Source organism: Chiloscyllium plagiosum, chromosome 39 (assembly GCF_004010195.1).
Source record: "Chiloscyllium plagiosum isolate BGI_BamShark_2017 chromosome 39, ASM401019v2, whole genome shotgun sequence".
Taxonomy (NCBI): Eukaryota; Metazoa; Chordata; class Chondrichthyes; order Orectolobiformes; family Hemiscylliidae; genus Chiloscyllium; species Chiloscyllium plagiosum.
Window position 1 is genome coordinate 16,702,998 of NC_057748.1, and position 26,263 is coordinate 16,729,260.

The 26,263-nt window shown below is 43.8% G+C and overlaps 1 protein-coding gene across 1 annotated transcript in view; it reads left to right on the plus strand.

The window, feature by feature from the left end:
• Nucleotides 1-21,582, plus strand: part of LOC122542280 (centromere protein M-like) — a 22,971-nt gene extending 1,389 nt beyond the window's left edge. Inside the window, exons 2-6 of the mRNA XM_043679858.1 lie at nucleotides 326-405; nucleotides 4,912-5,010; nucleotides 16,070-16,149; nucleotides 17,305-17,396; nucleotides 21,211-21,582. Of these exons, the coding sequence (XP_043535793.1) occupies nucleotides 4,988-5,010; nucleotides 16,070-16,149; nucleotides 17,305-17,396; nucleotides 21,211-21,351 (336 nt within the window). The 5' untranslated portion in view covers nucleotides 326-405; nucleotides 4,912-4,987 and the 3' untranslated portion in view covers nucleotides 21,352-21,582. The remainder of the gene's footprint in view (nucleotides 1-325; nucleotides 406-4,911; nucleotides 5,011-16,069; nucleotides 16,150-17,304; nucleotides 17,397-21,210) is intronic.
• Nucleotides 21,583-26,263: the final 4,681 nt, after the last annotated feature.

Here is a 26,263-nt window from a genome sequence, read left to right on the forward strand (position 1 = left end):
CCCCCCCCCCCTTCCCTCCTTGCTTCTCTCACATCATTCTTCCCTCCTGGCAGACACACGATGGGCCGAATGGGGCCGTTGCCTTGTTTTATGTTCGTTCCCTTGCCTCAGATTCTCTCTGATCCCGCTAACATTCTTACTGGTAATCAGACGGGGCGGATTGTGGGCTGTACTGAGGGGAAGGATCAGACTTGTCCATGATTCCCCCCCCCCCCATGTTACTGAGGGGAATGGGTGAAGGCACTGCCTTTAACAAATGGGAGGATGTTCTTGACTAATTGTTGGATAAGTTGGAGGTGAAGAGTTTTTTTTCTTCTTTTTGCAGCTGGTGGGAGCTGATGGTCTTCATTTGGACCAACTTGCGGCTGCGATCCTGAAGGAGAACAAATCCTTTGAAGTGAACATGTAAGTTCTAAAGACAATCACAAGGACATCAAAATCATTGAGAAACTACTGTGTCGACATACTAGCAATCATTGGTACAGCTGAATATTTTTCTGTGCATGTGTCATTCAATGATTCCGTGTTTAGATCAGGGCGGTGCTGGAAAAGCACAGCAGGACAGGCAGCATCCGAGGAGCAGGAAAATCGACGTTTCGGGCAAAAGCCCTTCATCAGGAGGGGATTGGCAAACAGATTGGACTTGTTTCAGATGGAGGAATTGTTGTTGCTAGTTCAAGTGTAGACCAGCCCCATGTTCTGTCACTCAGTTAGATCAATCCTTTATACATACCTAACCTCCTACCCCATAAACCTTCCCAAAGGGGTTTGCCGATGTTTTGGAAGATTTTACACCTTTCTTTCCCCTTTCTGTGAATTTGGCATGAGTCAGTAAGAGCCCACAGGAACCAAGGTGAAGTGACATATTGAATCCAAAATTGGCTGACAGGTAGGAGGCAGGATATAGAATTCCTACAGTGCGGAAACTGGCCCTTCGGCTCAACAAGTCCACAACGACCCTCTGAAGGGTAACCCACCCAGACCCATTCCCCTATCCTATACTTACCCCTGACTAATGCCCCTAATCTACACATCCCTGAATGATGTGGGCAATTTAGCACTGTCAGTTCACCTAACCTGCACATCTTTGGATTGTGGGAGGAAACTGGAGCACCTGGAGGAAACCCCACACAGACAGTCACCCAAAGCTGGAATCAAACCCGGGTCCCTGGTGCTGTGAGGCAGCAGTGCTAACCACTGAGCCACCGTGCTGCCACAGATGATGGTTACAGAGATGCTTCTGTGACTGGAAGTCTGTCCAGTGGGGTTACGCAGGGCTAGGTGCTTGTGGTGTGTATTAATGATTTGGACTTAGACAAAGTGGGTGTGTTTCAAGAAGTTTGTAGATGGCATGAAAATTGTTGAGGCGGTGAGTGGTAACCATAAACTGCAGAAAGATACTAATGGTCTGGTCAGGTGGATAAAGCAGTAGCGAATGGAATTTAACTGGAAAAAGTCTGTTAAAATGTACTTGGGGAGTGTTAGTATGGCAAGAGATTACAGTATGAATGATAGGAACTTGGAAAGAACTGAGGATCTGATGGACTTTAGTGTGCAAATCCACAGATGTCTAAGTCATCGAGCAGGCAAATAAGGTGCTGAACAAGTTAAATGGGATGTTTTATCAGCTGAGACATACAGAATACAAGTGTTGGAACAGGGCAGAATGCTGGTTCAGCAACAACTAGAGTACTATGTGCAGTTCTGATCACCACATTATAGGAAGGATGTGATTACACTAGGGAGGGTGCAGATTTACCAGGATGCTGCCAGGGCTGGAGAATTTAGAAGTCAGCATCTGAATGAGTGGTTGAGTCTGAAATTCTTGTAACATTTAAGATATTCACTTTCATTGCCATAGCCTCAATGACTGAGAGCTGGAAAGTGATAATAATGTAGTCAGATCTTAGATCAGCATGGATACAATGGGCTGAATAGTCTCTTCTCTGCTGTAAACAAAGAGTCCAGCACAGCCTGATGGGATCCAACTCTTGGGCTAGAATTAGATTAAAAGAGGGCAGTGTTGTCAAGAAAAGTATTAAGCCTGAGATTGGATCTGATTAAATATTAACAAAGGTTTACCATTGAATTGATAAAGATGGAAAAAAATTAAATATGAGAGTAAGCTAGCAAGAAATATAAAAACCATAAGAGTTTATATGAGTATGAGAAAGGAAGAGAGTTGAGAAAGTAAACGTGGATCCGTTAGACACGAGTGAAATAGCGATAAGGTGAAAAAAGAGCTGAGATGGTAAACTCATTTTGTCTCTCTTCACAGTTGTAGAAATTGTGGGAAGCCAGGAGTCTTAATGAGAATGAAAAACAAAAAATAACAGGTGAAGACAATGTATGGGAGAAATTAATGGGGGACTTAAAGCTGATAAATGTCCCGGACCTGATGGTCTACATCCTTGGGCTTTAGAAAATTTGGCTGAAATGATTGTAGATGGGACATTGCTTTTGAACATCCAGAATTCCTTGCTTCTATAGTGATCTGGAAAGCAAAGCAAAATGCACCCCTGCTGTTTCAGAAAGGAGGGAGTGAAGAAAATAGCCTGTTCCAGATGAGTAGGAAAAACGCTAGGTTGAGTTGTTAAGAATATAGCATCAACATATTTGGAAAATCATAACATAACTCAGCAGTGTGAGCATGGTTTTGCGTAAAGGATATTATGGTTTATAAATCTAACAGTCCAGGGGTCTAACTAGCAAGGCCGTCTCCGACTCTTATTCAAGGTACATGCCGCATATTTGAATTGTAAGAAAATATTTGATTAGGTGCTACATAGATGTTGCACGGAGTTAGGGCTCATAGGCGTGATGGGAGGTGATGGGGCTGTTTCTCCATAACTGGGGTGTCCTGTGCCAGGGATCATTGTGGCGAAAGTGAGGACTGCAGATGCTGGAGATCAGAGTCAAGATTAGAGTGGTGCTGGAAAAGTACAGCAGGTCAGGCAGCAACCAAGGTCCAGGAAATTCGACGTTTTGGGCAAAAGCCCTTCATCAGGAATTCCTTCATCAGATTTTCCTGCTCAGATGCTGCCTGACGTGCTGTACTTTTACAATACCATTCTAATCTTGCCAGAGATCAGTGTGCCAGACTAATGGTATTTAGAACTAAGTGAGAAGCTCTCACTTGTGAATTGATGGGCTGAATGGCTTACCTCTGCTCCATGTCTTATGTGAATTATTCAGTTATTGAATATATTCAACACTTAAATTGATGGATTTTAGACAGTGTAGGAATTGAGGAAAATGCAGATAAGAAAGTGGGTTCACGTAGAAGCTTAACCAGGAACTTATTGCGGAGTAGACTGAGAAGGAGATGGTGTGGCCTGCTCCTCCTGTTTAATGTAAAATTATACAAAGTTACTTCTTGCAGTAATTCTGAATAATCTGAAGCTGTTTTCATCGAAGTGTGTGAGATGGCAATGGATGGAAATAATAATGATTACTCGGCTTTCCTTTCTGTGGTGTTGGTCTGTACTCAGCTTGACATTTGCAAATGTGACTTAACAAGATTCAACTCTGTGTAATTTGCCCTGTTTTGTCTGCTTTCCTCATAAATAAGGCAAACTTGGCAGAACAGTGGAGGAGGAGGATTACATCGTGGGTGGCTGTCAGAAAAAAATCTTGTGTTTTAAACCTAGATCCTTTATACTGCAGGAGAGGTTGAAGAAAATTGTCAAATGGGCAAATTAGAGTCATAGAGATGTACAGCACGGAAACAGACCCTTTGGTCCAACTCGTCCATGCTGACCGGATATCCCAACCCAATCTAGTCCCAGCACCTGGCCCATATCCCTCCAAACCCTTCCTATTCATATACCCATCCAGATGCCTTTTAAATGTTACAATTGTACCGGCCTCCACCACTTCCCCTGACAGCTCATTCCATACCCGTACCACCCTCTGAGTGAAAAAGTTGTCCCTTAGGTCCCTCTTATATCTTTCACCTCTCACCCTAAACCTATGCCCTCTAGTCCTGGACTCCCCGACCCCAGGGAAAAGACTTTGTCTATTTATCCTATCTGTACCCCTCATGATTTTATAAACCTGTATAAGGTCACCCCTTAGCCTCCTGACGCTCCAGGGAAAACAGCCCCAGCCTGTTCAGCCTCTCCCTATAGCTCAAACCCTCCCAACCCTGGCAACATCCTTGCAAATCTTTTCTGAACTCTTTGTGGAGTGTTTAAATCCTAGAGGCAGAGTTCATGTCTTTTTTTTTGTCCAGTGATGGACTACTGTGTTGTTTGGACAGTTGCAAATTATGCACTGGCTTACAGTGCGATCCAAAAAAGCCCCCAAATGAATGCTTTAAAGTAATTGCAAGAAATGATTTTTAATAAGAAACATGGTTAGAGCTGTGTAAATCGGTATGGAGTGGCAATTCACTGAAAAGCTTTGCATACTGTATGCCAACTCTTTAGCCAAGGAACGTTTCCACCTGCTGCATAGCCTCTGTCCATCTGGAAGCATGTTCATTTCCAGCCCTCTGCTTTGTGCTGCTTTGAAACAACCATGAGGTGTTGTCATGTTATACAAGACTGAGGACAGTGGTCAATTTCACACTGCCATTTCACTGTTGTAGAATGTCAGTCACACAACCTGCTATCCCAGCCATTGCATTTTTCTCCAAAATTGTGCTCATGAAACTTTTAACTGGATATATTGCAACTAACATAAGTCCTTCCTGAAGAAGGGCTTATGCCCGAAACGTCAATTCTCCTGCTCCTCAGATGCTGCCTGGCCGCTGTGTTTTTCCAGCACCACATTTTTCAACTCTGGTCTCCAGCATGTTCAGTCCTCACTTTCTCCAAATTGCAACTAACATCAAGTCACCTTCAGGTTTATTTGATAACTTACAGTTGGGGTGCTTGTGTAACTCTCATACTTTTTCATTTCTTGTAGTCACTTAGCAAGACGCCTGCCATTACCTGCAGAGAATGAGCACAGCAGACCACGGATAGACCTCATTGTCTTCCTCATGGATTTGCGCAGTCAGCACAGGTGAGCTGAAGTTGTCTTTGAATGTGCAGACTTAATCCAGTTACCGTAAAATCTAGGCAGTCAGACATTGTCACGTGGTGCTGGAGAGTAGCAATTGTGGAGACCGGCAACCAATGAGGCAACTGTTCCGAATATCTTTTCCTCACCGTACTTAAAGAGTGCATGGGAGGACTGGTGATGTGAGTGGCCTGAGTGTTGCACTGCCTTGACAGCTATAACAATCAGATCTGCCGTAGACACAGCTACATTTTATAGCAATGGTTTGGCAGCACAGTGCGAGGAACTTTTTGTCTTGATCAGCTTATTGTACTAATTTAGGCATTATGGAATGTTCTCTTTACACAGAAGTATTTAGCTTGTCTGCTGGAACGAAATTCAGTAATTGTAAGAATAAAGTAATTCAGATATCACAATTGGCATTAACATTCGAATTTTAGAGTTTGTGCGAAGATTTGTAGCTCGGGTGCTCGTTGCTGTGGTTCTGTTCGCCAAGCTGGAAGTTTTTGTTGCAAACGTTTCTCCCCCTGGCTAGGCGATATCATCAGTGCTTGGGAGCCTCCTGCGAAGCGCTTCTTTGATGTTTCCTCCGGTGTTTATAGTGGTCTGTCCTAACACACACACAGACCAAGTATAGTGGTCTGTCCTAACACACACACAGACCAAGTCCTAAACTATGAAAGTAACCACCCCAACACACACAAACGAAGCTGCATCAGGACACTATTCAAAAGGGCCACAATAACGGCACACAAACCAACAGCCATGCTCAGACAACAACTCACCAGAACGAAGGACCCGATACCTAACATGAGCAAAACTAATGTAGTGTACAAAATCCCATGCAAGGACTGCACTAAACACTATATAGGACAAACAGGAAGACAGCTAACTATCTGCATACATGAACATCAACTAGCCACGAAACGACACGACCAGCTATCCTTAGTAGCCACACACGCAGACAACAAGCAACATGAATTCGACTGGGACAACACTACTATCATAGGGCAAGCCAGACAGAGAACAGCCAGGGAATTCCTAGAGGCATGGCATTCATCCACAAACTCCATCAACAAACACATCGACCTGGACCCAATATACCAACCACTACAGCGGACAGCTGAAACTGACAACCGGAAGCGGCAGGGACAGACCACTATAAAGACTGGGGGAAACATCAAAGAAGCGCTTCGCAGGAGGTTCCCAAGCACTGATGATGCCGCCTAGCCAGGGGACGAAACGTTTGCAACAAAAACTTCCAGCTCGGCGAACAGAACCACAGCATTCGAATTTTAGTTCTGTACTGTGAGCATAAACCCAGACAATTCCAAATTAACATCAACATGTGTTACTGAATGAAACCATTGACAGTAATGTTGTCTCACATGGTCACAACAATATAGATGCAAAGTCATCTTTTGAGTCTCTTCATTGAACGTGTGCAAATAACTGAATGCAACTGTTTTAAGTTGATTTAATGAAACTCTGCACCCCCAAATAGATGATGTAGCAGTCGGATGCTGTCCAGGTCCCATGCTCACTAATATTTGCATCAGTTGCTATGAGAAACATGTTTTGAGCTCTAATTTTATTTCTTATAACGCAGACAATGCATTCATAATCTTTGTGCAGCTGCCTATATAGATTTCCTTATACACCTTTGTCAAGCACTCAAATTCACTTTTAAGATGGAGCAGTCTCTGCTCCCATTTCTCGATGGAGAAATTCTTATTTGAGAAATTCACTAATGAGTTCTCCACGACTGTCAACTGCAAACCTGCCTTTGTCGGTCAATATACGTGCTGGGATTCATATGACTGCATATAAGACCATAAGAAATAGGAGCAGAATTAAGCCATTTAATCCAGCAAGCCCCACCGTGCCATATGAACATGGCTGATCTATTTCTCAACCCCAATCTCCTGCCTTTTCACCGTAACCCTTAATCCCCTTACTAATCAAGAGCCTATCTATATCTGTCTTAAATACACTCATTGAGGGGCATGGATGGGATAAATAGGAAAGGTCTTTTCCCTGGGGTGGGGAGTCCAAAACTAGAGGGTATAGTTTTAGGGTGAGAGGGGAAAGACTTAAAAGGGACCTGAAGCATAACCTTTTCATGCAGAGGGTGGTGCGGGTATGGAATGAGCTGCCAGAGGAAGTGATGGAAGCTGGTACAATGACAACATTTAAAAGGCATCTGGATGGGTATATAAATAGGAAGGGTTTGGAGGGATAACAGCCAAGTGCTGGCAAATTGGACTAAATTAGGTTAGGATATCTGGTCAGCATGGACGAATTTGACTGAAGTGTTTGTTTCCGTGCTGTACAACTCTATGACTTGGCTTCCACAGCTTTCTCCAGCAATGAGTTCCCCAGATTAACCCCCCTCTGGCTGAAGAAATTCCTCCTCCGTTCTAAATAATTGTTCCTTCACACTGAGGCTGTCCCCTCGGGTCCTAGCCTCTCCTACTAATGGAAGCGTCTTCTCTATGTCCATTCTAATCAAGATCTGCCAGTATTCTGTAAATTCCAATCAGATCCCTCTTTGTCTTTCTGAACTCCATTGAGTACAGACCCAAAGTCCTCAACTGTTCCTCATAGGACAAGCCCTTCATCCCCAGGATCATTCTTGTAAAACTCCTCTGGACTCCCTTCAAGGCCTTACATATGGGGCCCAGAACTGCTCTCAATATTCCAAACATCATCTGACCAAAGCCTTGTACAATCTCAGCAGTACATCCCTGCTGTTGCATTGTAGCCCTCTCGAAATGCATTTGTCTTCTTCCAACTGAACCCGCACGTTATCCTTTCAGGAATCTGGAACTAGGACTCAGGGGTCACTTTGTGATTTAGATTTCAGAAGCCTTTCCCCGGCTGCCATCCTGAAAAGGACCCCATTATCCCCATTCTCTGCCTTCTGCTGGTCAGCCAATCCTCCATCCATGGCAGTAACTCGCCCCTGATACCATGGACGACTCTCTTATTTAGCAGCCTCCTCTGTGACAACTTGTCAGAAGCCTTCTGGGAATCCAAATTAATCGCATCCACTGGCTCTCCTTCGTCTAACTTGCTCGTTAACTCCTCAAAGAATTCCAGCAGACTCTCTGGCATGACCTCCCCGTGATGAAGCTGTGCTGACTCAGCACTATTTTACCATGCACTTCCAAGTACTACTCAATCTCATCCTCCGGTAATGACACTTAAATCTTACCAGTGACTGAGGTCAGTCTAAGCGACCTATTTCTTCTGCCTTCTTAAATGGGCATGTCACGTTAGCCATTATCCAGTCCTCAAGGACCCTCCCTGTCTCCAATGATTTCTGAAAGGTCACCACCAATGCCTTTACAATCTCCTCAGCTATTTCCTTCAGAACCTGGGGTGTAATACATCTGAACCAGGTGATGTATCCACCTTCAGATCTTTCGGCTTCTCCAGCAACTTCTCCTTAATGATGGCCATTACACTCACCACTGCCGCTTGATCCTCTTCAAATTCTGGTATGTGATTGATATCTTGCACTGTAAAAAGTGATGCAAAGTGCCCATTCAGTTCCTCGGCCATTTAATTTCTTCCCCATTGCTATGTCTTCAGCCTCTTTTTCCAGCAGTTCATGCCCACTCTTGCCTCTGTCTTACCCTTTATAAATCTAAAAGAAAATGCTTGCAATCTGTTTTTAATATTACAAGCTAGCTTACCCTCATATTTCATTCCCCTCCCCCCCCCCACCATTACTTTTTTACTTATCTTTGCTGGTTTCTTAAAGGCTTCCCAATCATCAGGCTTCCCACAAATCTTCACTACATTACATGCTTTTTCTTTTCCCTTTATTGCTGTCCCTGACTTTCCTCGTCATCCATGGTTGCCTTGTCCTCCCCTTAGTATGTAGTTTCTTCCTTGGGCTGAATTTCGGCTCTGCCTTCTAAATTGCCCCCAGAACTTCCTGTCATTGCTGCTCCTCCGTCTTCTCTGCTAGGATTCCCTTCCAGTGAACTCTGGCCAGCTCCTTCCTCACGTCTTTGTTTCCTTTGCTAACCTGTAATACCGTTACATCTGATTCCAGCTTCTCCCCCTCTAACTGCATGGCGAATTCTGCCATATTATGGTCACTGTCCCCTAGGGGGTTCCCTCACCTTTACGCTCCTGAATCAAGTTTGTCTCATTACACACCACAAAATCCAAAGTTGCCTGTTCTCTGGTAGGCTACACCACAAGCTGCTCCAATAAAAAAATCATCTTGTAGACATTCCACAAATTCCTTTTCTCGAGATCCACTCCCAACCTGATTTTCCCAGTTCATCTGCATATTGAAATCCCCCACGATTATTGTATTTTTTGCCTTACTTACATGCCTCTTCTATCTCCTGATTTATTTTCTTCCCCACATCCTGACTACTACTTGGTGTCTATACATAACTCCCAGCAAGGCCTATTTTCCTTTGCGGTTCCTCAACTCAACCCACACAGATTCCATGCCTCCTGACTCCATATCACATCTTGCTGTCGATTTAATTTAATTTCTTAATAATAAGGCAACCCTGTCCCCCCCCACCCATCTGCCTGTCATTTTAATAGGATACGTATTCTTGGATATTTAGTTCCTAGCCATTAGATTAGATTAGATTATCTACAGTGTGGAAACAGGCCATTCGGCCCAACAAGTCCTCCGAAGAGTAACCCACCCAGATGCATTTCCCTCTGACTAATGCACCTAATACTATGAGCAATTTAGCTGGCTAATTCACCTGAACTGCACATCTTTGGATTGTGGGAGGAAACTGGAGAACCCGGAGAATATGCAAGTTCCCAACAGTCACGCGAGGTGGGAAACGAACCCAGGTCCCTGGAGCTGTGAGGCAGCAGTGCTTACCACTGAGCCACCGTGCACCATGATCCTCTTGCAGCCATTTCTCTGTGATACTGCAACATTGTACCTGCTAGTTCAATCTGCACTGCAAGATCATTTCCCTTGTTTTGTATACTGTTTGCATTTCAGTCCAACACCCTCAGTCTTGCGTTGACTGCCTCTCTTCATCGTTAGCCCCTTATCTGCTGTGCCTGAAGTTAGTTTCCTGACACTTTCTGTACTCTGTTTTATTACTTGTTCTGGAAACTTTAAAAACCTCTCCTGAAAGCTCCCCCTCTTTAACTTTTCCCACAATTTTCTATGCGGTTGTACCCCACCCATCCCCCATTATTTAGCCCTAGCCACAGCCTTGTCTGGTTGCCCTTGTAAATTGGGTCCAGATCTAATCTCTCCTTACAAAACTGATGCACGTGAAGTGAGAGCTGATGGCTATCCTGATCAGATCAGTGTCCACAGTGTATTGTACAAACTCACAATTGGGCTAAAGGCTGCCACTTCCAGACCGGAAAGTGGCCCAGTCTACCTCAAGTTACCCCGGAAAAGAACATTATCTTAAAAATTTGAACAACAGGTTAAACAAGCAGTTTTATTCTGTCCATATGCATGGTTGTGTGAGTGATACTTTACATGAATGGGCTGCTGCCTTCCAACCTGAAAGACTTTCCATCGACTTCTTAATTAAACTTCACCACTAGTATGATACCAGATGTGTAGGCTGTATGTTCCAGCAATGACTGATCAAATCCAATACCATATTCCTTCACTGAAAACAACACAGAAGGTAGGATAGTATCCGTTGAGAATGAGAGCAAGCTAACATTTTGCGTCTCGATGACTGTTCATCAGTCATCTAGATTCAACGTTAGATGCTGTCTGATCTGCTGTGATCTCCAGCATTTATTGTTTTCAGTACAGATTCCAGCATCTGCAATGATTTGTTCCTACCATATCCCTTCAGTTCTCCTAATAATATTCAAATATCCTGTGCTTGCAAAACCAAAACAAAAAAATCTACTCTTAAGTGTAATTTTGTCACTGGACAGCACTTACCGAACAATCCTCTGTGCTCAAAGTTACATTAACAACCAATTTAAAATTGGTTGAGTTCATACTGTGCCTCACTTATTAAAAACAAGATGCGTTCTTATGTAGGAGCAATTCTCTGCAAACGTAAGGAATGCATTCAAGTCTTGTGTCTTTTTGAATTACCCAGGAGCGATTGTTCCTTGTTGGTTTCACCACAGCAACACCTCAGCCCCTCAGAGTCGGCTGCCAGCCATTCAGCTTCCTTTACCTCTAGTAAACATTGTTGTTGTAGTTGAAATTTGGCTTTCTTGCATTGGGTCTGATCAGTGCAAGACAAATGTGTCTCTCCTCTCAGTAATGTTCACGAACTGTACTACAAAGCAACAATTTAAATTATTGTCCAGGTCTTCCAAAGAATATTCTCCTGATTCGAGGCTGTTCTGCAATTCCCCCTGGATGCTGAGAGTCTGGCTTTACCATCAATGTGGTGTGCAGCGTTTCTTGTTACAGCAGAGTAGAGTCGGGGGCTAGCAGGTTTGAGTGGGGCAGGCAGAATATTTGTCGTCTTTTGCTGCCATCTGGTATGTTGAAAGTTTAAACATTAGTGAATACGTGAGTAGCTGAATGAAGTATGTGAGTAGGGTGGGTGCAGTGATGGTCGGGGGGGTTTTCCAGTGGGTGTAGTTGGGGGGGTCTGGAAGGTAGTGGCAGCAGGGGTTTTGGTATCATTTGTGAAATTATCCAAGAGCTAGATTTTGTTAATCTATTTCACATCTCCTGGATGACTGTCCAGGTAAGTCTCTCAGTACTGTCGAAAGTCTTTGACTGGAGCACAGAATTGTCGATGTTCGCAGAGGATTGCACATCTGAAGTTGAAACCTCCTGGCTAGTTCCTATATAAGTCAGCATGTTGTGACCTCCACAAGGTACTGATATGCATTTCAGTCATATGTGCAACCTCTGATGATCTGGAGACCAGGAAATTTGTTTTAATGTCTTTTGACTGTCTTCACTTATTTCCCTAGTTGTTCTTATTTTTGCTTTACTTTGTATTTCTGAACAATGCACCCAATCTAAATCTCTTTCTGGTTTTATATGTTACAAAATAATCCGTATTTTCAAAGTACCTTTCATGATCTCAGGATATGGCAAAGTACTTTACAGATTGATTTAAGTACTTTTTAAATGTTGTCACTATTATATTGAGTTGAATTGAATTGAACTTATTGTTGCGTGTACTGAGGTACAGTGAAAAGCTTTGTCTTGCGAGCAATACAGGCAGATCATAGAGTTAAGTAGCATAGATGTAATGTGACACAGCAAGCTTTCTCAAACAGCAAAGAGAGAAATAGCCAGTTATCCAGCTTTAGTTAACAGGTAACTGCAAAGAACTGGCTAAGAATTCATTTTTAAAAGCTTTTACTATGATAATCAAACCAAAATCAATATAAATTAACCATATTAAACTGTGTTCAGTTAAAATTGTAAACTGTATTTTTAAGTACCTGGGACAACAAAGGTTCTATAGATCTCCAGTTTACTGGTGGTTCCCAGCACAAATGGCACCATGTGCAGTCCCTTCAGAACTCTGTTCTTCTAAGGTAGAATTGCTTCATTTATGCAGGAGTTTGGCACAAAATCCCATGTAACGTAAGCGTTTGTATACCTAACATCCAGCAAACGGCACACCTTTCCTGATCCTTCAATGCTGTACTCAAGGAATCACCCCTCCAACTATGCCACAACGTTCGGTGTCTTACACACACAGCTTCCTCATTGCTATTGTTTGGTCATACAGTCACAGAGACGTACAGCACAGAAACTGACCCCTCGGTCCAACTCGTCCATGCCAACCAGGTATCCAAAATTAATCTCTTCCCATTTGCCAGCATTTAGCCCATATCCCTCTAAACCCTTCCTGTTCATATATCCATCCAGGTGTCTTTTAAATGTTGTAATTGTACCAGCTTCCATCACTTCCTCTGTCAGCTCATTCTACACATGCAGCACCCTTTGTGTCAAAAAAGCTGCCCCTTAGGTCTCTCTTAAATCTTACCCCTCTCATCTTAAACCTATGCCCTCTAGTTTTGGGTTCCCCTAACTAGACGAAAAGACCTTGTCTGTTCTCACTATCGATGTTCCTCATGATTTTATAAACCTCCATAAGGTCACCCCTCAGCCTCTGACGCTCCAGGGAAAATGGCACCAGCCTATTCAGCATTACCTATAGCTCGAACTCTCCAATCCCAGCAACATTCTTGTAAGTCCTTTCTGAACCCTTTCAAGTGTTTAGACCATAAGACATTGGAGCAGAAATTAAGCCATTCAGCCCATCGAGTCTGCTGTACTATTCAATCATGGCTGATAGCTTTCTCAACCCTATTCTCCCGCTTTCTCCCCGTAATCCTTGATCCCTTTGATAGTCAAGGACCTGGCCTCCACAGCCTTCTGTGGAAATGAATTCCATAGATTCCGCACTCTCTGGCTGAAGAAGTTTCTCCTCATCTCTGTTCTAAAAGGTCTTCCCTTTACTCTAAGGCTGTGCGCTTGGGTCCTGGTCTCTCCTGCCAATGGAAACATCTTCACCACATCCACTCTGTCCAGGCCATTCAGTATGTTTCAATTAGATCCCCCTCCATCGAGTATAGACCCAGAGACCTCAAACATTGCTCAAATGTTAAGCTTTTCATTCCTGAGACCGCTCGCGTGAACCCCCTCTGAACATGTTGCAGGGCCAGTCCATCTTCCCTGAGATATGGGGCCCAAAACTGTGCAAAATATGCAAAATGTGGTCTGACCAGAGCCTTATAGAGCCTCAGAATATTCAAGTCCTCTCAAAGTAAATGCCATCATTGCATTTGCCTTCCTAACTACTGACTCAACCTGTAAGTTTACCTTGAGAGAATCCTGGACTAGAACTCCCAAGTCTCTTTGCATAGAATCATAGAGATGTACAGCATGGAAACAGACCCTGCGGTCCAACCCGTCCATGCCGACCAGATATCCCAACCCAATCTAGTCCCACCTGCCAGCACCCGGCCCATATCCCTCCAAACCCTTCCTATTCATATACCTACCCAAATGCCTCTTAAATGTTGCAATTGTACCAGCCTCCACCACTTCCTCTGGCAGCTCATTCCATACACGTTCCACTCTCTGTGTGAAAAAGTTGCCCCTTAGGTCTGTTTTATATCTTTCCCCTCTCACCCTAAACCTATGCCCTCTAGTTCTGGACTCTCCGACCCCAGGGAAAAGACTTTGCCTATTTACCCTATCCATGCCCCTCATAGTTTTGTAAACCTCTAGAAGGTCACCTCTCAGCCTTTGACACTCCAGGGAAAGCAACCCCAGCCTGTTCAGCTTCTCCCTGTAGCTCAAATCCTCTAACCCTGGCAACATCCTTGTAAATCTTTTCTGAACCCTTTCAAGTTTCACAACATCTTTCCGATAGGAAGGAGATCAGAATTGCACGCAATATTCCAATAGTGGTCTAACCAATGTCCTGTAGAGCCACAACATGACCTCCCAACTCCTGTACAGACTTAAATTTTCTTCCCATTTAGAAAGAGTCCATGCCTCTATTCTTCTTACCAAAGTGTATGACCTCATATTTTCCCACGTTGTACTCCATCTGCCACTTCTTTGCCTACTCTCCTAACCTGTCCAAATCCTTGTGCAGCCTTCCTGTCTCCTCAATGCTACCTATCCCTCTATCTCTGTTTGTATTGCCAGCAAACTTAGCCAGAATGCCCTCAGTTCCTTCATCTAGATTGTTAACATATAAAGTGGAATGTTGTGGTGCCAACACCGTGCCTTGCGGGACACCACTTGTCACCGGCTGCCACCCTGAGAAAGACCTTTTTATCCCCACACTCTACTGTCTGCCAGAAAGCGGAGAGTTGTCTCCTCCAAAGGGAAAAACCGTTAGACTGCTCAAGCGCTATATTCATTATGACAGCTGGTTGTAATTTTACCCCTCCGATTTGTGATTTTCTCTCCTCCATGAACTTCCATTTCACTAACAACCCGATACTACAGGCTGATCTCACCCCAGATATCTGTTGTCGCAACCAGGAATTCCAATCTGCACACCCTTCTGAGAAAGCTGGGCCTTTCAGTTCCTTTTCCAAATAAGGACTGTCAAAAATAAAACAGGAAAACAGGGGCTTTGAAAGAAAACACAGTTTGCAAATTGGATGTCATCACACCGTGAACACGTTGATGGGATAAATTATAATTTTATTCTATAATCTTAATGAATTGCGTAGAATCCTGAGTGTGGGGGACAGGCCATTCAGACCAATAACTCCACACCGATCCTTCGAAGAGTAACCCACCCACACCCAACCTCCTACCCTTTTCCCTGTAATCCTCAATTTCCCATGGCTAACATACCTACACATTCCTGAACCCTATGGGTGGCCAATTCACCCTGACCTGCACGTCTGTGGACTGAGAGGGGAAACCGGAGCACCCGGAGGAAACCAACGCCAACATGGGGAGAATGAGCAAACTGCACACAGACAGTCGCCCGAGGCTGGAATCGAACCTGGGTCCCTGGCCCTGTGAGGCAGCAGTACTAACCAGTGAGCCACTGTGTCGCCCTTGATGTGAATTTTCTCCTTTGATATATTGGGACCAATGCGTGAGATAAACTTTGGAGGGCCATTATCCCAGTCGTGTTAATCAGTGGCAAAATCTGAATGTAGACAATAAGAACCAAATCACCCATGTGGGCTGTAAGGTTTGACTGATTATTACTCCTCAGTAATTATGCACGCAGGCTGCACATGCATGTTTGAGACCTCAACAGTGTCATTGTCATCAAATGGATAACTTATCTGTGATGCCTAATGGGTTAAAATTAGCATGGAATGGATGAATGAGGAATTTGATGAATAAAGACATTCTGGTACAGAATGCTGGAGAGAGTTTGTTCTGAATGCTGGCTGTCACTTTTGACTTTATTGTTAAAACATTGTCAACAAAAATGATTTGCAACTCTTAAAACTGTGGATCTGTTTATAATCAGCAGTACACTTTAAAGGGGGCATGAAACTAAAGTATGTTAGTTAAGTTTCTGTGTCATATTCACAACATTGCACTGTCTCTGTTTCCCCATTTTGATATAATTCTGCATTAAACTGCTCTTTATATTCATTTTAGTGTTGAAACTGTGAAGACATCCCTGGCTTATGTGGATGTGAATTATTTCCTTGGGAAAGTTTGCTTCCTTGCAGTTGGGGGTAAGTTTGAAATGAAAACTGAGTGAAAATCTTGGAGAGACTTTCCTAACACTTAAGAACAAAAATAGGCCATTCAGCCCATTGAGTCTGCTCCCCCATTCAATGAGATTGTGGTTGATCTGATAATCCTCAACTCCACTTTCCCGCCTTTTCCCATGCCCTTGATTCTCCTTTACAGAGTTAAAACTCTGCCTATATTAACCTTGCATATACTGAATGACTGAGCCTCAAAACCCCTCTGTGGTAAAGACTTCCACAGACTCACCACCCTCTGAGAGACAAAATGTCTCCTTGTCTCTGTTTTAAATATATGATCCCTTGTTACGTCCTCTGGTCCTACATTCTCCCACGAGAATAAACAGCCTTTCTGCATCGACCTTGTCAAGTCCTCGAAGAATCTTGTATATTTCAATAAGGCCGTCTCTCACTCTTTTCTTTTCCAACGAGTTTAGGTCCAATCTACTTAACCTCTGCATCAGGAATAATCCCTTCATACACAGCCGAGTAAATATTCTCTGGACTGCCTCCAATTCCAGTGCAGAAGAACCTCGATTATCCGAAGGACACGGGCGGGGAGTATTTCGTTAAGTCTAATTTTTAGGGTTTGATGGGGAAGTGGATTTTTTTTAATTTGAGAATTGGGCAATGCTGACTGAGCCAGCATTTATTGCCCATCCCTAATTCCCTTGGAGAAGGCAATGGTGAGTTGCTGTCTTGAAATGCTGCAGTCCACGGGGTGTAGATATACCCAGAGTTCTGTTAGGAAGCAATTTCCAGGATTTTGCCCCAGGGACAATGAAGGAATGATCCAAATCAAGGTGTTGTGTGTGGCTTGAAGGGGCGCTTGTAGCTGGCTTCTGCTGCCCTTCTCCTTCTGGATGATCCTGGGTTTGGAAGGTGCTGTTGGAGAAGCTTGGGTGAGTTGACAAGTAAATGAGGGATAGATGAACAGGAATGGGTAAGGGACAGGACTGGGTGCAAAGCATGGGGATAAAATTCCTGCACTTATAAGGTCCTGTTTTGTGCAGACTGATAAATGATCAGAGAGAAGTCCACATGCGTGATGCTTTTGAATTGATCAGGATAAGTGAGCAGTGGAATGATATCCTCTTGAGATTTTGGCATTCCAGTTCAGATATGCCTTTTCTGGTGCAGGCCGGGCTGTGAAGCACCAATCAATAGAGATGTATACCCTGAAGCAACTGGCAGATTCCTACTCAAGCCCCCTGATTCCTGCTGAGCTGGAGGTAAGAACAACTCAGAGACCATCATTGCGGTGGTTGTGATGTCACAGTACTATATGTCAGACATCACTTCCTTGTCTGGATTATTATGTCGCTCTGATTCTTGCTGGATTCAATTGGTTTTCATCTGTTCTACGAGCTTGGCTGTCTTTTGAGACATATGGAATTATAAATCTGTTTAAGAGAGGGAAGAAGATAAACTAATGATCACTTCCTTCATTTTTATTCTATATCTCGAGGTATTGATGACACTTTTCGGGAGCTGGTGTCCATCAGTTGCTTCCTGTGTGAGAAAGAAAACAGCTTTTGGAAAGGAGTTGCTCTTTTCATCAATGGCAGTAGAATTATTTTTGTAACTGCAGCTTCCTCATTTAAGATGGCACCATCTTGCAGTTTAAATGTGATGCGAGTAGCTTAGTTTAAGGTTAGTTTTCCCAGGTACGCTGACCATACCACAGCTCTAACTCACCCAACTCCTCCACTGTTGCTAAACGACACTGACGTCCCAGTACTGGATGGACTGAAATTTCTTCCAATTAAATATTGGGAAGATGGAAATCATTGTTTTCTGTTCCTGACCAAACCCCAGTGCTGAATTGCCTGCTTTACTTCTCTTCCTGGCAATAGTCTGAGTTCAGTCAATCCATTCACAACTTTGCAGTGACATTTCATCCTGAGCTGAGTCTCTAACTTCCTATCCATGCCATTAGTAAGGCTTCCTAATTCTTCTTCCTTCCTGACTTCGTCCCACCTCAGCTCATCGTTTGCTGAAACCCTATTTTTTGCCTTGGTTTCTTCTCGATTTGACTATTGCAATGCGTTTGTAGCTGGTTTATCCTCCGTGAATATTAAATCAATCAACACTCACTGTCTTCACTTGCAGCAGGTCCAGTTTATCTGTCACCCCTGTGCTCGCTAAAGTACATTGTCACCTAGTTGAGCAGTGTCTGACTTTAGAATTCTCTTCCTTGTTTTCAAATCCCACCATGTCCCTCACTGCCACCTTCCATCCCCAAACCAGATACCTTGTGAGGTCTCTACACTGTTCGAATTACGGCCTCTGGTGTGTTCGCAATTATTATCGCTCCACCATTGATGGCTGTGCCTTCAGTTACCAGAACCCAATCACTGGAATCCCCTCCCTAACCCAGTCTTTCAACCTTTAAGATGTTCCTTTTAAGCCAAGCATTGGGCTCTCTTGATACTTTCTGTGGCTCTGCGTCATGTTTTATTGTAATGTTCGCATGGAGCTCCCCGGGACATTACGTTATAAATATAACCTGGTTTGTTTTCAGAATTCCTGGTGTTATAGACCAGACAAAGCCCCCTCAAAATATTCAGAAGTTAGTTTAGACCCTAACCTTTTGTTATTTTAAAAGTAAGTACCAGGCGTTGCGTTCTGGATGCAATTATCAGATTTGAAGGGAAACATTTTATTCATCCACTATAGTTAAAACACAACAAAAGAACGAAGAAATTGGAATAACTTAACTCTGTTGGAAAATTTAATAGAATAGATTATTTGACTACTGACTGTTCTAATATGGTAACATCCCATAAACACACTCTTGGCAAATACAAATTCAGTAAAACATTGTCTGCCAGGTACTTCTGTAGTTCAGGAGAAAAAACAGGAAAAGACTCAGAGATAGAGAGAGAAAGAAGCAGGAAAAGATGTACTGCAGCTTCCAAATGGAGTTTGAAGACCCCAGCAGCAGCTGCTGCTGAAAATCAAAAACTAAAATCCTGGTTCTGTGGGAGCTTGACCCCACCCGTTCAGGCTGCTTCTATTGTTCCAACTTTTTAAAAAAACCAAGGCGCCTCAAACTGGATATTTTACGTGCTTAAAGTGAACAACTCGGCAACTCTGACTTAAAACCTCACTTAAAAAAAACGAGGACAAAATACCTCTTTCAAAGCCATAGTATTATCGTACTGGTCCCTCAGTTATGCTGCTGTGGGGAGATCTCAAGCAGAGAGCAAGTGCATCCCAAGTGGAGATCTGCAAGAAGATTGTCCTGAGTTTAGATCAGATTCCCTACAGTATGGAAACAGGCCCTTCGGCCCAACAAGTCCACACCGACCCTCCGAAGAGTAACCCACCCAGACCCATTCACTCCTGACTAATGCAGCTAACACTATGGGCAATTTAGAATTAAAGACAGCTACTTGCCGTCTTATCTTGAAATCGCACAGGATGCAGGGAGACCAATTCACTCTAACCTGCACATCTGTGGACTGTGGGAAGGAACCCATGCACTGGGAGATTGGGCAAATTCCACACAGACAGTCACCTGGCGCTGTGAGGCAGAAGTGCTAACCCCTGAGCCAACGTGCTGCCCTTATATGGCAATGTGTCTTGAAGTCACCTTGGAACAGGTTTCGTACCTGATTAGTTCAAAAGCAGAATTAGAAGTGATTTTGGTATTGGTGCTACATAAAATCGGCTATAGAGGAAGAAAAAAAGACAAGCTGAAATGTTCTGTTTGAGTGCCAAAAATAGAAAATTTACATCGTTTGTCATCACATTTACTCTGTATACTTAAAGCCAGGCTCACTCAGTGGATGGCTGGACATTTTAATGTTACAGGTTTTTTTCCAGTGAGTCACTTGAACATTTTTTTTTTCAACCATTCTCGAAGTGAATTTAAAAACTTGTACAATACACGTTTTATCACAAGGCCAGGGAGGGAGGGAGGATGAAAGTAGAATAGTCATTAGCTGGCCTCATTATTGACCCGTTCCGAGGAAGGGTCGCTGAATCTGAAACGTTAACTCTGATTTGTCTTCACAGATGCTGCCAGACCTACTGAGCTTTTCCAGCAACTTCTGTTTTTGTTTCTCATTGTTGTGTCAATGTCTTACTTGTTCAGACACACAGACAAGTATGTTCAGCATACCTGGAGAAATCGTGATGTGCAGTTGCCAGTGTTTGACTGGGGTGGGCAGAGTTACAAATCTCTGATTTTTATCTTTTCCTGGGGAAGGATTTTTAACTTTACCTGGAGAAGGAGCTGGACTGGTTGTTAACAGTACATTTTCAAAGTTATTTTTAGGATCTTCTCTTCATCTTAGATGGATTTAGATGCTCTTTGTATCTAATGTAACCATTCAAAGTGCTAAACTAGTGTTGGTGCTCAATTTCTGTTTTTCAAATCATTTTTAAGAGGAAATTTATTTTGCAAAACACTATCACAATCCTCCAACTATTTTACCCAGTTCAAATCTGAAATACCTACACGTTTACTTGCATTGCTGTGAGGATTGCTGGCGTCTGATAGAGCTTTGGGCTGAACTTCAATTTTTGGACATGGCCCTATATGCAAATATTGAAATGAATTTAGTTTGGGATTTCAAAGAGAAAATTCCAGCTCCTGTCCATGTGATTGCTGCGTGGCATTTTAGAGTTGCACTTGGCCATATCAGGAGGGAAACCCGCTGAGTGGTTCGATCAGCAGTGTCAGCTCGGTCTCAGAAAATAGTTTGGAGGAGAATTAAAGGCAGCTACTTGCCGTCTTATCTTGAAATCGCGCAGGATGCAGGGAGACCGAATGAGGGTCAAAGGTACGGTGTTCCCAAAAGATGTGACCAAACACTAATGTCTGATTCCTGAAGAAGGGCTTATGCCCGAAACGTCGATTCTCCTGTTCCCTGGATGCTGCCTGACCTGCTGCGCTTTTCCAGCAACACATTTTCAGCACTAATGTCTGCATGTACCTGAGCACAAAATGGATTTTGACAGTGTTCTGGAATTTCTGATTTGACCTTTGCATTCAAATAGGATGGCACTGGAGTGGAATAACCTTGTATTGTTTAGTCCGCAGAGAGAAGATCAGCGATAGCCCAGAGACTTATTCAGGTATTGAAGGTAGCAGCAGGCTTGGTACCAGGCATGTCTGCCCTTGCTCTCAGCTCGTTGACCAGACCCTCCTTCACGACTGAAACAGAGAGATGCTGAGCAGTACAATGAAATGTCGGCAGTTCTTCTGTTCACGATTGAGGATCCACTTTGTGTTTTCTCCTGTTCACTTAGACATGTGCAACTGCAGTTTACCTTTTGTTTCGTCTGGAAAGGAAAAATGATCATAACATAGATTTCCTCAGCTGTGGAATCCTCTGATGAGATTGCTTCTCTGAAAATATCTGTAAATAATTCACTGTGCAATAGAAATAAAATATGTTTTGTCCAGTTGTTTCATTCAGATCAAATGCCATACACCTCTGTTGGTTTCCTTATTCCTAAGTCATGTTGAGGTTGTACTGGACATTGGTGAGGCCTCTTCTGGAATACTGTGTCCAGTTCTGGTCACTCTGTTACAGGAAGGATATTATTAAACTGGACAGGGTTGAGGAGAGATTTACCAGGATGTTGGTAGGTATGGAAGATTGAGTTATAAAGCAAGTCTGGATCGACTGGGACTTTTTTCATTGGAGCGCAGGAGGATGAGGGATGACCTTATAGAGGTTTATAGAATCATGAGGTGTATAGATAGGGTGACGGGTGTCTTTTCCCGAGAGTGGGGGATTTCAAGACTTGGTAGCACATTGGGTGAGAGGAGATTTTAAAAAAGACACGAGGGGCCACACTCTTTACACAGAGGGTGGTTTGCGTATGGAATGAACTTGCAGAGCAAGTGGTGGATGTGGGCACAAATACAACATTTAAAAGTCACTTGGATAATTCCATGAATAGGAAAGGTTTGGAGCCAGGAGCAGGTAGATAGGAGAATTCAGTTTGAGATTATGTTGGACTAAAGGGTCTGTTTCTGTGCTGTGTGACTCTATAAGTAGAAGGCTTATGCATTGCCCCCCTGTCTCCCCACCCCCACCTTGCAATTCTCACAAATTCTCTTACTCTCCTCCTAGCCTGGATAAATGTGACTAAACGTCAGGAACAAAGTTGCCCACTTGTTTGACATTTCTTCCAACACATGGAACATTTGCTGCCTTCCCCACTGTCTCACAGCCAATATGTGTATTTTCAACAAGGTACACTGCAACCTCTTGAAATACTTCCAAGACACTTTACAGGCCTGTGACTTTTAACTTTTAAAAGGACAAAGACGTCACATGCATGGTAACTCTGACTTAAGGAAGTGACCCTAGAAATAGTTGGTAAGCTGGTGATTGTCTTTCAAAAATTCGATAGACCTTGGAACAGTTCCTATTGATTGGGCTCGATCCCCATCTATCTTTTACTCCTAACCCCATGTCCCCCACCCTATCTTCTGTTCGCAAACAGACATTTTCCTAGCTCCTGTCAGTGAGGACCTGAAATATTAAATCTGCTTTCTCTCCACCGATACCGTCAGACTTTCTGAACTTTCTCAGCAGTTTCTATTTTTGTAACTGAATTTACAGTTGTGTTGATATTATCGCACCAACTCCCAGTTAAATAAAATGAGTCATATATTTGCAATAGATCCTTTTCACAATGGCTAGTCTTGTCTCTTGTGGCTGTTCACGGACTTGCGTATTTGCAGCATTTTCAGGTTTGTTTTAAGATTTCTGTCATTCGTTTCTGCAGTTCTTTAAATAGCGTGTGACTCTGATAAGATGCTGGCACTGTTACTTTTTCTGAGAGATTGTAAGTATCCCTGGCACATGTTGCACCTTCACTAAGTAACAGTCCTGGGGGACCTCAAAGTGCTTACTCATTGTCACCAGCTTCCCAAAGGCTTTGGAGAGCAGCAAATGAGTTGGGTTACAAAGTCAGTTTTAAAATGAAGAGAAGTATCAAACTTTCTGAGGGGGGGGGGGGGGATGTGGTTGTGGTCGTAAATGTCCACATTATGTTTCAGGTGGTTGTATTTAATTCATGAAAGATGTGAAACTTTAAAAGATTTGCAAGGATGTTGCGAGGGTTGGAGCTACAGTGGGACGCTGAATAAGCTGGGGCAGTTTTCTCTGGAGGCTGGGGCTTATAAAATCCTGAGGGGTATGGATAGTCTGAATAGCCCAGGTCTTTTCTCCAGGGTAGGGGGTTCCAAAACGAGAGGGCATAGGTTTAAGGCGAGAGGGGAGAGATTTAAAAAGGATGCAGAAGGTGGTACATGTGTGGAATCAGCTGCCAGGGGAAGTGGTGGAGGCTGGTACAATTACAACATTTAAAGGGAATCTGGATGGGTATATGAATAGGAAGGGTTTGGAGGGATATGGCCAAGTGCTGGGAAATGGGACGAGATTAATTTAAAATCTGGTCGACATGGACAAGTTGGAGCTGAAAATGTGTTGCTGGAAAAGTGCAGCAGGTCAGGCAGCATCCAGGAAACGGGAGAATCGACGTTTCGGGCATAAGCTCTGAAGAAGGGCTTATGCCCGAAACGTCGATTCTCCTGTTCCCTGGATGCTGCCTGACCTGCTGCGCTTTTCCAGCAACACATTTCCAGCTCTGATCTCCAGCATCTGCAGACCTCACTTTCTCCTCATGGACGGGTTGGACCAAAGGGTCTGTTTCCGTGCTGTACATCTCTATGACTCTGTCAGTCAAGGGACTTCAGGGACAACATTTTCACGCAGAGGGTGGTATGTGTATGGAATGAGCTGCCAGAGGAAGTGGTGGAGGCTGGTGCAATTGCAACATTTAAAAGGCATCTGGATGGGTATATAAATAGGAAGGGTTTAGAGGGGTACGGGCCAAATGTTAGCAAGTGGAGCTAGATTAGATTGGGATAATTGGTCAGCATGGACGAGTGGGACCAAAGGGTTGTCTCTGTGCTGTACAGCTCTCTGACTCTGTTACTTACCTGCCGTGGTCACTGTCTGCCTTTTCAAGCATCTTCAAAACCCACTTCCTTGAACAATCTGTTGAACATCTGTCATAAGCTCTGTCCCTGTGATTTTGGCCCAAACCGCACCTTGTCTTTCCAGCCTGTTGGAGTGATGTGGGGCAGCACTGTGGCTCAGTGGTTAGCACTGCTATCTCACAGCTCCCGGTACCCTGGTTCGATTCCACCTCAAGTGACTGTGTGGAGTTTGCACATTCTCCCTGTGTCTGCATGGGCTTCCTCCCACAGTTCAAACATGTGAAGGTTAGATGGATTTGCCACATTAAATTGTCTGTAGGGTCTGGGAATGTGCAGGCTAGTGGGCTAGCCGTGGGGTTATGGGATAGAGTGGGATTAGTGCACTCTTGAAGGGCTGAATAGCTTCCTTCCGCAGTGTGGTGATTCTGTGATTCAATCAGATCCTCAAACTTTGGGAGAAGATTTGTAGCTCGGGTGCTCGTTGTTGTGGTTCTGTTCGCCGAGCTGGGAATTTGTTTTGCAGACGTTTCGTCCCCTGTCTAGGTGACATCCTCAGTGCTTGGGAGCCTCCTGTGAAGCGCTTCTGTGATGTTTCCTCCGGCATTTATAGTGGTTTGAATCTGCCGCTTCCGGTTGTCAGTTCCAGCTGTCCTTTACAGTGGTCGGTATATTGGGTCCAGGTCGATGTGCTTATTGATTTGAATCTGTGGATGGTGCCATGCCTCTAGGAATTCCCTGGCTGTTCTCTGTTTGGCTTGTCCTCTAATAGTAGTGTTGTCCCAGTCAAACTCATGTTGCTTGTCATCTGCATGTGTGGCTACTAAGGATAGCTGGTCGTGTCGTTTCGTGGCTAGTTGGTGTTCATGGATGCGGATCGTTAGATGTCTTCCTGTTTGTCCTATGTAGTGTTTTGTACAGGGGATGAAACGTCTGCAACACAAATTCCCATCAATCAGATCCTCTCTTGTCCTTCAAAACTCTTGTAAGTACAGGCCACCGAACCATTCTCTCCTTGTAGGACAGTCCGGCTATCCCCAGTATCAGCCGAGTTAACCTGTGCTGCATTTCTTTGGCAAGTACATTCTGCTCACAATACTCTAGGTGCCCTCTCACCAAGTCCATGTATATCTGCAGTAAAACATCCCAACTTCTGAAATCAACTCCTCTTGCAATGGAATAGGTTAAAAATCAGTTGACAACCACCTGATGAAGGAGCGTTGCTCCGAAAGCTAGTGTGCTTCCAATTAAACCTGTTGCAATATAACCTGGTGTTGTGTGATTTTTAACTTTGTACACCCCAGTCCAACACCGACATCTCCAAATGCAATGAAATACTTTGTTAAAAAAAGTTACAATGTCCTTTCACTTACCTCTTTAAAAAGAGAATACAGGTATCCACAATCTGAACTCCACAAATATTAAATACAAAGCCATCATAAACTGATGCTGTGTGGTACATTTGCTACCGAGAAGGGCTTAGATGTCAGCAATGGCTCAGATGGTAGCACTTTTACCTTTGATCAGAAGGCAATGGGTTTAAGTGGAGGTGATACAATTACAACGTTGAAAATACATCTGGATGGGTGTATGAATAGGAAGGGTTTGGAGGGATATGGGCCAAATGCTGGCAAATGGGACTAGGTTAGATTGGGCTGTAAGGTCGGTGTGGATGAGTTGGACTGGTGGGTTTGTTTCTATGTTGTATGACTCTATAACTCTAACTTCCCCTCCAGTAGTACAGAGTGACTGTACTACTAGACGTGTCATTTATAAAGAGAGGCCCTGTTGACCCTCTCAGGTGAACATATTTTGACATTATAGTAGTCTGCCCATGCCCGTGGGCAATATGTTCCAGAACCTAATGCAGAAGCCTGAAACCGCGGACCCATTCATTTCAACGGGAAACGTATCTTCCCAGCAGCCTCCTGGTCCCTGATTCCAGAAGTTTCCCTATAATACATTTGGGCCGCGGGTAACTGAAACCGCGGAAGACAGTTCACAGATTTGGGGGTCGCCCTGTATTTTTAAGAAGAGCAGAAGACGTGTTCCACGTGTCGTGACCAGCATTTACCCCAAAGCTGACATTGCTCATACAAACCGTCTGGTTACCATCACATTTCAGTG